Genomic DNA, 10,961 nt, shown 5'->3' on the forward strand with positions numbered 1-10,961 from the left:
TACTATGTGGGTCAAACTATAACCTATATGATTATACATATAGCTGCTTAGCCAATATTGATCAAATAGGGAAACGGGTCATATAGCAAGGGTATATGGAAAGAATAAAATCATTTTTGGAAAGGGATGGATCCAGATGTCCTGGTCACCCACCTTGGGTACTGATGCCTAGTTGGATTTACTGGAGCAGGTGGTGCTAATCACAATATAATCTTGTGATTGTCTATCCCTTAGGGAGGTATGTAGGCCTAGGCATTGCATCTTTATTTTGAGGCCCAATCTTCTTTAGATAGGCCTCCTGTTGGGGGTCTGTACCTAGATCCCCCCAAATGGGTGCACGGCAAAGTCTCAAAGGAATGAGACATGTGGCATGGTCTTTAGATCTGCAGGAGTAAAATCCTCAGCAGAGCTCATAACTGCTAGCCAGCCAGCAGATTGATGCTGGGCAGCCGTATTTAATCAGAACAAGCAAGGAGCTGAGCAGACAATGGAGGAAACCTGATCAGGATTTCGGGAACAGAGCAACAGAGGATGCTAATTAAGGAAAACTATCCAGAAAAAAATCTCTAGGAGGCCTCAGCTGTGGCCTATCTTGCTCCCTGAGATGTCTCTTCATTCTCAGTTCAATCACGCCCAGGCCATGCCACAGCCCTGCACGTGTATTCAGTTTCAATGCTCTCCAACAGCCTCCAGCCACAGTTCTGATGTCTGTATTTTTGTGCTGACTTCCTTCAGAGCTTAGTCCTTCTCTGGCTGTATATTCCTCTCTGTCTAACTCAGCTGCCTATAACAGGATTACAGGTGTGCCCCACCATGCCCTACTCATGCCTTAACATAAAATATTCTGTTTGCCATTAAAAAATATAAAAACCCATCTTGTGAGTTGTGCAAAACAAGCTCGTGGGCAGCATTTGTCTTGCAAGCCATCCTTAGCCTACTCTTGGTTCTGTAGCACAGGTATGAAACACGAAGGCATTTAGACAGCAAAACAGCGTTTATTTCTCAGTAGAAGTGACTAGTAGGGCACAGGGGACTCCTGGGATGCTAGGGATGTTCTGTTTCTCCGTCTGGGTGGTGATTCTGTTATTACATCTTATCAGTTGTACAGTATGATTTGTGAACCATTTATGTTATACCTCACTTTTTAAAAAAACTACTAAAAAATGAAAGTAATTAAGATGTTTTAAGCACATGTATCAACTCTTCATGACTGTATTATGTATTGCAAACATACTAATAAAAATTTTAAAATAATAGAATATTTTTAAGTGACAAGGAATGTAACAAATGTTAAACATCACAGGAGGCCATTGTTTTGGCCGAAACTATTGAACTAGGCCTCAATAGGCCAGAATAAAAATTAAAATAGAGTCACTCACCTTAAAGTTGATCAAACTGAAACTGAGCCATTTATTGGACATTCTGAGAAATCAGCCAATTTCCTGGGCAGGCTAGTTTCAATTGGAACAACAGCATTCTCTCTGCTTTAATCCTTACACAAAAGAAGTAACCTGAGACAACCTGATGTTACCTAAGTAGTTATTGTCCTGTTATTCTGCTGTCCCTTCTCCCTATCTCACAAGAAATCTCAATCTTTTTGTTTTCCTTTCATCAAGCCCTTGTCTATAAAATCAACCACCTTCACTAAGACCAACCATCAGCTTTTTAAATTCTGTTTTACAGAATTGTATTGTCCAAGTCTAGAATAAAAAATAAAGCCAGGGGTCGAGGATGTAGCTCAGTGGTAAAACTGAGTGAATAGTATATGTGAGGCTTCCCAAAAAGCTAATTTAAGATAAGCTAAATTGTTGCGATTTTCCCCTTTGATATAATAAGGTAAGGTCGGGTACTGTGGGCGTGACAGGCCCCTAGTTCCTTACACCCTGAAACAGGATGGGTCAAAGGTTTCTCCAAGAAATTAAATATCTGGCAAGACGTCTTGGGGAAAAAGGGAAGAGGCATTAGACGTATCACAAGTGAATAGAAATCCTGTACTTACTACTTTTAAAATTTGGGGCATTAATTTTTATCTTTTACGACGGGCGCACAAGAATATATATTATTTTTCTTGACTACTGAATTTCTGGCGACCCCTGAATCCTGCGCCCGAGGCGAGTGTCTTAAGACGTCCTGGATAAGGGTCGGGGGTCGAGCCCTGTTCTTAGTCCCTGGGCAATCCACCCCACTTTTCTCACCTGTAATGAGGGAAGGAGGAGAAGCGAGAAAAGATTTCCAGTGTATAATATTCTCTCTGGCCCGACACAGACAGCATCTTGCTGGAACCACATCAACACAGCACACGAGGATGTAGAAATTGTAAGGGAAGAGTCGGGACAGTCTCTCCACATTTCCGGACTCTAGGGATATTACGCAACAGGCAGGGAGGTGCCCTTTAGAGACTGACTTCTGATTGGCTGGAGTGAAGCAACGCAAGCACTGGGATAGGCTATCAAAAGGTAAAGGGCTATTTTGTCATTAGTAAGCGACAGGAACTAATGAGAGGCTAAATAAACTCCTTTCTAATTGGTTCCCTTCTTCACGAGAGACTGAAGAAGCGATGGAGATTCGCTCTTCTCCAACTCTAGTGTTCCGGTGTTTGGAGGAAGAGTGAAGTCTCGAGAAATTCTCTCAGGACCCGGAAGTTCTGGGAGGCGGAGCTTTGGAAGTAAAGGATCGTTCTAAAGGCGGACCTCTCTCTTGGGGGCGGGATTTTTCGAGGTTGTCTCAGAGCAAGGGGCGGGGCTTTGAGGCGGGACTATGGTTGTGGGCGGGTCCATAAACCAGGTGAGGGCGGAGTAAAGCCAGGGTCCAAGCCGTGCGGAACCCCGGGCCGAGCCTTGCGGAATCCGGAGCCGTGACTGGGATCCCTTGTTGGTCGCTGTTCCCAGCCATGGCTCCGCGCTGCTGGCGCTGGGTGCGCTCGTCGGTGTGGTCTCGAACCCGGCCGCCTCCCGCTAGGAGCACCCGAGGTAAGAGAGGCCACTTCAGACTGGGTAGGAGCGCGGGGAGGCCTGTGAGCGCTAAATCAAGGGAGTCAGTGGAGCTGGGGCTTGGCCGGAGAGGGGCAAGGCTGGGAGGGTGCACGATATTCATGAGGACGAGTTGGGGTGGTGTAGGGGTGAGATGTGAGGTCTCTAGGCTGATGCAGATCAGCAAAGGTGGAAAGAGATAGTGAAGACTGTGTGTGAGATGAGGTGAATGGGACAACAGTCTGTGGACAGTAGGGACGTCGGAGGCCAACCGAGTCTGTGTGAGCAATGTTGGATTCTGCAGAGAGGGTTTAGAAGAGACAAGATGGGGCATTGTGGCGAGACTCACAGGGGTTGGGATGATAAGCAGCCTGTGGGAAGATGTGGAATAACAGCGGATTGGATGGGGAACCCCCCAAAGAAACTAAAGATAAGTCTTGTAGGACCCTGAGGCTCCTGGTCAGGCCATCAGTGGCAGTGGAGTGGGTTCATGGATGAAGTTTAGGCTCTGAATGAAGGCCAAACCTTCAGGGGTTCAGATGAAGTAAGGGACCCTGCAAATGCCAAAGCTTTGAGGAATGAGAGAAGGAAGGTACAGGTCGGGTGACACTTTGTGAACTTCATCTCCTGTTGGACGCTGGAGGTGGTTTGGGACTGGGGAGTGTTGATTTGATCTTGCCCCCCTCCTCTGTCCAGCCCCAGTCTTTTGCCAGTGGTTCTCCTCTCAGACGACCCCACAGATCTGTGTTGTAGGAAGTGGCCCAGCTGGCTTCTACACAGCCCAACACTTGCTAAAGGTAAGCCACTTCCTCCAGCTTCCTTCCCTCTCATTCACTGGTTGCTCCAATCCTAAGGCCAAGCCCCATGGTGAGATGAGAAAGAGGCGTCCATCCCGCCTAGCTGCACACTTCCTGCCTACCTCCTCACCAGCTCCTGAGCTCCCACTGTGTTTGCCCCCCAGTGGGTGCTCAGTGGCAGAAAGGCAGCTCTACTCTCTTAGCCAAGCAGTCCAGGCAGCTTCTGCAGACCTGCAGGATGATTTTGCTGTTTCTATCCTCCTTTCTCCTGTCTCCAGCGCCCTACATCTTGAGGCTAGCCTTCTAGCTTTCTGTAGTTTACCTTCCCCCACAGATCCCCCAACCTCCTTCCTTCCCCATTAAAGGCCATGGTCTCAAAATGTGCAATTTTGGCCTTGGCAAGCAGATAGTCAGGGCCCCAAGGCTGCCAGATATACTCAGATCTTGCGAAGGAGGGGGTGGAGGAGACCAAGGTTGACAGAGATGAGGCAGCAGCCTAGCTTTGGAACAGCTTGGAGTATCTGGAGGGACCGAAGAATGAATTAATATATAATTATACACACATGGAGGTACTGAAGGATGGCATAACCCACTGTCCTGGCTCACCTGAAACATGGAGCTTTTAGTGCTGAATCTAGGAAGGTTTCATAGAGACAGGGATGGGTTGGTCACTGTTGAAAAGTAACATATGAACACCTCCCAAGCAGTATAAGTAACAGAGCTAATTATAATGATGCAGGCAGGGTGAGCTGAGTCTGGAGGAGATGAATGCGAAGCTATTTTCTGGAGAAAGTGCACTTAAAGGCCATAGGTTTGGCAAGGGCCTCTCTTTTGTTGGGAGTCAGCCTGAATGCAAGGCCCCAGACGTGGGAAGTCAGCCTGGCCTTTGGGAAGGAGGCCCTGGAAGGTCCTGTGTTTTGGGAGAGGGAGAGAGCAGGCCTTCCGGCATGATTCTTGATGCTCCCCTGCAGGTAAGACACTGGCCTGTTCTTTCCCTGGGGGCTTGGCCAGGCTAAGCATGGCCCCCGAGACCAGTTATGAGTTGATTGTTTCCACCAGGAGCTCCAAGCTATGGGCACATTTGGGGCAGCACTGTTTAGCTGGAGTTTGGCACTGAGTACTGTCTCATAGCCTCTTCGTGCTGTGGTATCATGACACTCACAGGTGAAGACACAAAGATGGAGGGAGATCTGACTGAGGTCTCACCACTGAGCAGGGAAGGCACTGGGATCTGATCTAGGCTGTTTGGTTATCATCACCCAGTAGTCACTCACCGGACACCAACGTGGTCCAGGCACAACCTGCTCTAGGAGCACGGGGTGAGGAGGACAGATGTGGTCCCTAGGCTTAAAGGCCTCACATTCCAGTGTGAGGGGAAGATTATCCATTTACAAGATTATCCATTCACCCTGGGGGTGCAGGGAGGGGTGCCTAACCCAGAGGGAGAGAAATTGCAGTTGGAAGGATGTTGAAGATGTCAGGTCAGGGTAGAATGGCAGGAATGTCCCAGGCACAGAACCCAATGGCTAAGGGCCAGAGAAGGGAGAGAGTGGCCTTCCAAGGAAGGGCAAGCCTCAGAAGGCAGGTGTGCACAGGAGGGGTGGAGAGTGAAAGCTAGGCTTGGGGAGAAGTAGGACCCAGATCCAGGGGCTTGGAAGCCACTAACCAGGCTGTGGACTTGGGTGGCTTTCTCAGGATGCTGTCCAACACCACTCCTCCTATCAGAGTCCCCCAGGAGACCTAGTAAACATTTCTGGCAAGGTATGGAGGCCCATGTGTTTAAGCCCAGTTACCAAGGGAGGCTGATGCAGGAGAATCAAAAGTTCAAGGCCAACCTAAAATAACAACAAAATAAATAAAACATTTCTGGGCCCAGCCCACATTTAGTGTAACTCTGGGAACTTTAAACTAGTACCCCAAGAGATTCCGATACCCACTGCTGTAGGCAAATGGCTTCCTTGAAGAGTTTTAGGTAAGACCCAAGACATTTCCCCACCTTTTTTTCAGTGCTGGAGATGGAACCCAGGGCCTGGCACATATTAGACCAGTGCTGTAACTCTAAGGACCACATTTGTAAAATTTGGAGTGTTCTGTCTGCCTGGTAGACACAGCCAGGCTGGTGGCCTGGAGGTCAGTGGGTAGGGGGAGCGTGAAGAGGTGAGTTCCGTGGGGTAGGATGGGGATGGGTGAGCAAGGTTCTGGCTCCAGCTCTAAGTGAAATGGGGGAAGAGGTTTGGGGGGCAAGGCCTTGGTTTGATCTGAATAGATTCAAGATGGCTGGGTAACGATGTCCTGGGGTCTCAGGTTTGAAGCTTGGGGACAGACGTGGATGGGAGGAGGGACAGAGACAGAGACAGAGAATACAGGAAAAGAGACCTGAGAAGGAACAGCTGAGAAGGAAGGAGGGGAGGGAAGGAGGTGGTTTCTCAGAACAGGAAGTCAGTAAGTGATCTAAAGGATGTGATGTATGGAGGTGGCCTTGGATGGAGCCTCGTGACATAGCAGGAAAGAATGAAAGATAAAGGCAGCAAGGTCAGCTTGCACTGGGAACTGACGGCTTGCTGAGCAGTTGGATCTTTGTCCTACAGCAAGGAAAAGTTTTAAAGCAAGAAAGTGAGATGGTTTTTCCAAGACCAGGAATAAGCCCATTGTCACCTCCCCTTGTTGCAATTTGATGATCTTGGAGACGAGAGCTAAGGCAGGCTGGCCTTTCAAAGGGTGGCTTACAGGTGATCAGCCCTGCTGGGCCTTTCTAGAAAATGTGGAAGAGTTGGAGGGCAGGGCTGTGGGCCATGTCTACCCTGAGGAGATGAAGCTCCCCTGACACCCAGGTCCAGTGGCAGAGAATTGTGATGCTCTTTCCCTGGCCAGGTTCCTCACATTCTCACGGCTGGTAGTGCTTCTTGAGTCTGACCTCAGCTCCTGCTGCTGCTGGGGCTACCCCTTATCTGGCTGCCTGGGCAGCTGGGGATCGAGGCACTCTGTGTCCCCACCCCACTGCTCTATCTGTAGAAGAGAGGCCCCCAGCAGCTCTGCCCTCTCCCCCAGCACCACACCCGGGCCCAAGTGGACATCTACGAGAAGCAGCTCGTGCCTTTCGGCTTGGTGCGCTTTGGGGTGGCACCTGACCACCCTGAGGTGAAGGTGGGTCCCTCTGGGGGCACAGAAGGTGGGTCCCTCTGGGGGCACAATAGCTTGGTACTATTGGTCAAAATGAGGGTAGGTGGTTCCCTGCTTGGGTAGAATGACCCCAGGGCACTGTGGGATAAGGGAGGAGGGTGGCCCTGACGTGGTCTCTGGACCATCCCCACCCTCTGACCCTCCATCCTGTGGGTCTACCCCGAAGAATGTCATCAACACATTTACCCAGACGGCCCACTCTGAGCGCTGTGCCTTCCGGGGCAATGTGGCAGTGGGCAGGGATGTGATGGTGTCAGAGCTGCGGGAGGCCTACCATGCTGTGGTGCTGGTGAGTACAGATGACAGAAGTTGCTGGAAGGGGATGCTAGAAGCCAGGAGGGACTGAGCACCAGTCCGCCATGCAAGCGCTGACACTCCGGGCTTGCGCTTTCCTCAGAGCTATGGGGCAGAGGACCACCGGGTCCTGGGGATCCCCGGCGAGGAGCTCCATGGCGTGTGCTCAGCTCGGGCCTTCGTGGGCTGGTACAATGGGCTTCCTGAGAACCAAGGGGTGAGTCTGAGGAGCGCTCCTGCTTCCTCCCCCTCCCCACTCCTCTGCCAGAGAGGGTAGAAGAGGCAGTGAGGAGAGAGAGAGAGAGAGAGAGGAAGAGATGGATATAGGGCCTACTGCGGCTGGAGATCAGCCACAAAGGGCCTCTGGGCTGGGGCTGGGCAGGTGGGCATGGATGGGTCAGGGAGGGTGGCTTCACCAGGGAGGGGATGGCCAGGACCAGGCACAGGACACTGGCAGACAGGATTAGGCTGATGGGAGCTCAAGCTGCAGATCTGTCAGGACCTTTCTCCTCCAGCTGACACCGGACCTGAGCTGTGACACTGCTGTGATTCTGGGACAGGGGAACGTGGCTCTGGATGTGGCCCGCATCCTGCTGACCCCCCCTGAGCACCTGGAGGTGAGTGGTAGGTTGGGAGCTGGAGGCAGGCTTACCTCCACCTCCCCTGGCTCAGTTTCCCCAGGGTGCCAGGCCAGGCAGAGGCCTTCTGGAAGGCAGTGCTCTGAGCCTCAGCTCACACTGCGTCTTCCTGTACTCTGTCACTCCTGGGCCTCTTTGTGCCACAGGATCTTTACACACGCCATTCCTTCTGCTTGGAACATTCCTTCTTGGCTCCTGCTTATCTGACTGTTACTCCTTCTGCCAGGAAAGCCTGCTGGGCTGGGAAGGTCTGTTTTCATGTAGCAGAAACAGACTAACAGTCTACTACTTCCTGCGTGGCCCCTATAGCCTTACTCATGAATGAAATTCATTGAGTATCTCTTCACATGATAAGCAGTCTTCTGAGGGCCAGTACCATGTCTGTTTTGCTCACATAAACTGCCTTTTTCCCTTAGTCCATCTGCCCAGCACCAGGCATACCAGGCATGATCAGTAAATTCTTGCCTTGTGGAAGAATCAGAACACTTTGCTGCATTGGCAGCATTGTCCAGTCTGACCATAGGAGGGCAGTAATGCAGTTTTGGGCTGCAGGCCTTCTAGTTCAGGACTAAGGGTAGCAGTACCACTAAACGGAGAACAGTCCCTAGGTCATGTTCCATGCTTTCAAGGACTTCTTTTTATGCCAGAAAACAGACATCACAGAAGCTGCCCTAGGAGCGCTGAGGCAGAGTCGGGTGAAGACAGTGTGGATAGTGGGCAGGCGTGGGCCCCTGCAAGTGGCCTTCACCATTAAGGTACTGGTGTGGTGGGGGTGGTGGTGTGAGGTGTCCCAGGGAGAAGGTGTCCCCTTGGACCATGGAAGAGTAGATGGAAGGGGGAGCAGGCCCAGGGGCCCTGTGCCTTCCGTGCTGGTATCTTCGCCCAGGCTGGACTCGTGGGTTCAAGTGGGCAGTGTCCTGGGCCTGACCTCCTCCATCCTCCCTGGCCCACCACAAGGAGCTTCGGGAGATGATCCAGTTACCAGGAACCTGGCCCATTTTGCATCCCTCAGACTTCTTGGGCCTCCAGGAACAACTCAAGGGTGAGGGGCTCTGACCTGGCCCCCAGCTCCCAGGGAAGGGCTGGCCTAGGTCATAGGCAGCATGGGGAGGGCTTGCGAGCAGAGCAGGGACAGCCTGAGATGTTCTGTGTTGCTAACAGAGATCCCTCGTCCAAGGAAGCGACTGACGGAACTGCTGCTTCGTACAGCCACAGAGAAGCTGGGGGCAGAGGAGGCTGCCCGCCAGGCCTCGGCCTCCCGAGCCTGGGGCCTCCGCTTTTTCCGAAGCCCCCAGCAGGTACTGCCATCTGCAGATGGGCAGCGGGTGGCAGGCATCCGCCTGGCAGTTACCAGACTGGAGGTGAGTCTCCTGTTACCCAAAGACACCCCGTTCTCAGCCCTCGCCCATCCCAGCCTGGTGCTACCCACTCTTTCCCCAACAGGGTGTCGGTGAGGCCACCAGGGCAGTGCCCACAGGAGAGATAGAGGACCTCCCTTGTGGGCTGGTGCTGAGCAGCGTTGGATATAAGAGCCGTCCCATCGACCCCAGCGTACCCTTTGACCCGAAACTTGGGGTCATCCCCAATACAGAGGGCCGGGTTGTGGATGTACCAGGTGAGAGGAACAACAAAGCTGGCCACCTAGTCGTGGTGGGAGGCAGAAAGGCTGGTGGTCTTCGGGCCATTCATTTATTCTTTCCTCTAGTAACATATACTGAGCAGGCTCAGTCCCAGGATCCAGCCCACCCTCTTTCTGGTCCTAGGGGGAGTCCCCAGCCCAGCTGGAACATGTAGGACATATATCTGATTATTAAGTCATTCAGTAACTACTGAGACCAGCTCTGGGCTGGGGTTGGAGATAAGGCAATCCCTGTCATAGGAAGCTTCCAGTTTGATTAAGTACCCATGTGCCTGTTATTCATTCGTTAGGATTAATTCACTCATTAGAATTAATAGGTGAATTAATAATAGGAGCTGCTGAACCTGAGGTGCACAGCATTACTGTATAAGCAGGGACACTGGTAAAAACAGGTCAGGAAGACAGGTCCAGGTCCAGCACAGGTCCAGGACAGCAGCCAGTGGACATAAGGGCCCCAGCTGATGGGATCCGCTGTGAGACCCGGGTATATATCTGTGTGGACATGGGCACAGATTGGGGCAGGCTGGCCAGGCAGTGTGGTCACCTCTCTTTGTTGCCAGGCCTCTACTGCAGTGGCTGGGTGAAGACGGGACCCACAGGTGTCATTGCTACCACTATGACCAGCAGCTTCCTCACCAGCCAGGCGCTGCTGCAGGACCTGCAAGCTGGGCTGTTGCCCCTCGGCCCCAGGCCTGGCTACACGGCCATCCAGGCCCTGCTCAGCAGCCGAGGTCAGGACCCTGAGGCTGAGGGTCCGGGAGGCGGGGTGGGAGACTTTGGGAGTGGGAGGACAGTGCCAGAAAGGAGATGAAGGAGAAGGTGGTGGCATTGACTCATGTCCCCTCTGCTTCAGGAGTCCAGCCAATTTCTTTCTCAGACTGGGAGAAGCTGGATGCTGAGGAAGTGTCTCGAGGCCAGGGCTCTGGAAAGCCTCGGGAGAAGCTGGTGGATTGTCAGGAGATGCTTCGGCTGCTGGGGCGCTGAGCCTGGATCCCACCCGTCAGGGAAGGGAAGAGTGCCGTGCAGGTCCTGGGTCAGCCTGGGCTAGACGCTTCTCCAGTTTGGAGTCTCACTGCCTCCAATGAAGATGGTCGTCCTTGCCAGTGTGGGTCAGCCCAAGGAGGTGACCTTAAGAGAGGGAGGGGCAGAGGTGCGGGCTGGCCCTACCCCCTTGTACCTCTCTTCTGCTGGACTTTGCAGGGCCACTGGGCCTGGAGTGTGTTGGAAATAAAACAGCTGAAACCAAGGGTCATTGTTCGTGCACTTCTTTTGGGGCCCAGGTCACCTTCTGGCTGCAGCTTGCCTGTGGTCACCAGGTGGTGCTGCAGAGCCAGCTCCCCGAGTTGGATCTCTTGGAGGTTTGACTGGGGATTGGCAGGCAGGCCTGACAAGCACCACCCTCCCTCGCAGCTTTCTTGCCATGGCTTGCCTGTCGCTTGACCAC

At 52.4% G+C, this 10,961-nt stretch overlaps 1 protein-coding gene across 6 annotated transcripts; it reads left to right on the plus strand.

Annotated features, from left to right (window-relative positions):
- The first annotated feature begins 2,520 nt into the window (after window positions 1-2,520).
- On the plus strand, window positions 2,521-10,763 carry Fdxr (ferredoxin reductase). 6 transcript variants are annotated; one of them, XM_013147041.3, is made up of 13 exons: window positions 2,521-2,665; window positions 2,889-2,969; window positions 3,666-3,766; window positions 6,779-6,910; window positions 7,113-7,235; window positions 7,344-7,457; window positions 7,756-7,857; window positions 8,526-8,633; window positions 8,836-8,920; window positions 9,040-9,239; window positions 9,322-9,493; window positions 10,078-10,248; window positions 10,371-10,763. In XM_013147041.3, the coding sequence occupies exons 2-13, from the start codon at window positions 2,891-2,893 to the stop codon at window positions 10,499-10,501; spliced, it is 1,518 nt and encodes a 505-aa protein (XP_013002495.1). In that variant the 5' UTR covers window positions 2,521-2,665; window positions 2,889-2,890; the 3' UTR covers window positions 10,502-10,763. The 6 variants fall into 6 exon arrangements, with proteins under 6 accessions (XP_013002495.1, XP_003464900.1, XP_013002496.1 ...); XM_003464852.5 differs by lacking the exon at window positions 2,521-2,665 and having other exon boundaries at window positions 2,762-2,969; window positions 6,815-6,910; XM_013147042.3 differs by lacking the exons at window positions 2,521-2,665; window positions 7,113-7,235 and having other exon boundaries at window positions 2,762-2,969.
- Window positions 10,764-10,961: the final 198 nt, after the last annotated feature.

Source organism: Cavia porcellus, unplaced genomic scaffold (genome assembly GCF_034190915.1).
Source record: "Cavia porcellus strain 051 isolate PalLab524CR breed Dunkin Hartley unplaced genomic scaffold, mCavPor4.1 scaffold_32, whole genome shotgun sequence".
Classification (NCBI taxonomy): domain Eukaryota; kingdom Metazoa; phylum Chordata; class Mammalia; order Rodentia; family Caviidae; genus Cavia; species Cavia porcellus.

What these genes read in the sequence shown, in the direction of transcription:
- Fdxr (XM_013147041.3), top strand. Translation starts at nt 2,891, where the DNA reads ATGGCTCCGCGCTGCTGGCGCTGGGTGCGCTCGTCGGTGTGGTCTCGA. An exon ending in GGCTTCCTGAGAACCAAGGG is followed by an intron (nt 7,458 to 7,755) that starts GTGAGTCTGAGG and finishes TTTCTCCTCCAG; the next exon opens with CTGACACCGGACCTGAGCTG. An exon ending in CCTCCAGGAACAACTCAAGG is followed by an intron (nt 8,921 to 9,039) that starts GTGAGGGGCTCT and finishes TGTTGCTAACAG; the next exon opens with AGATCCCTCGTCCAAGGAAG.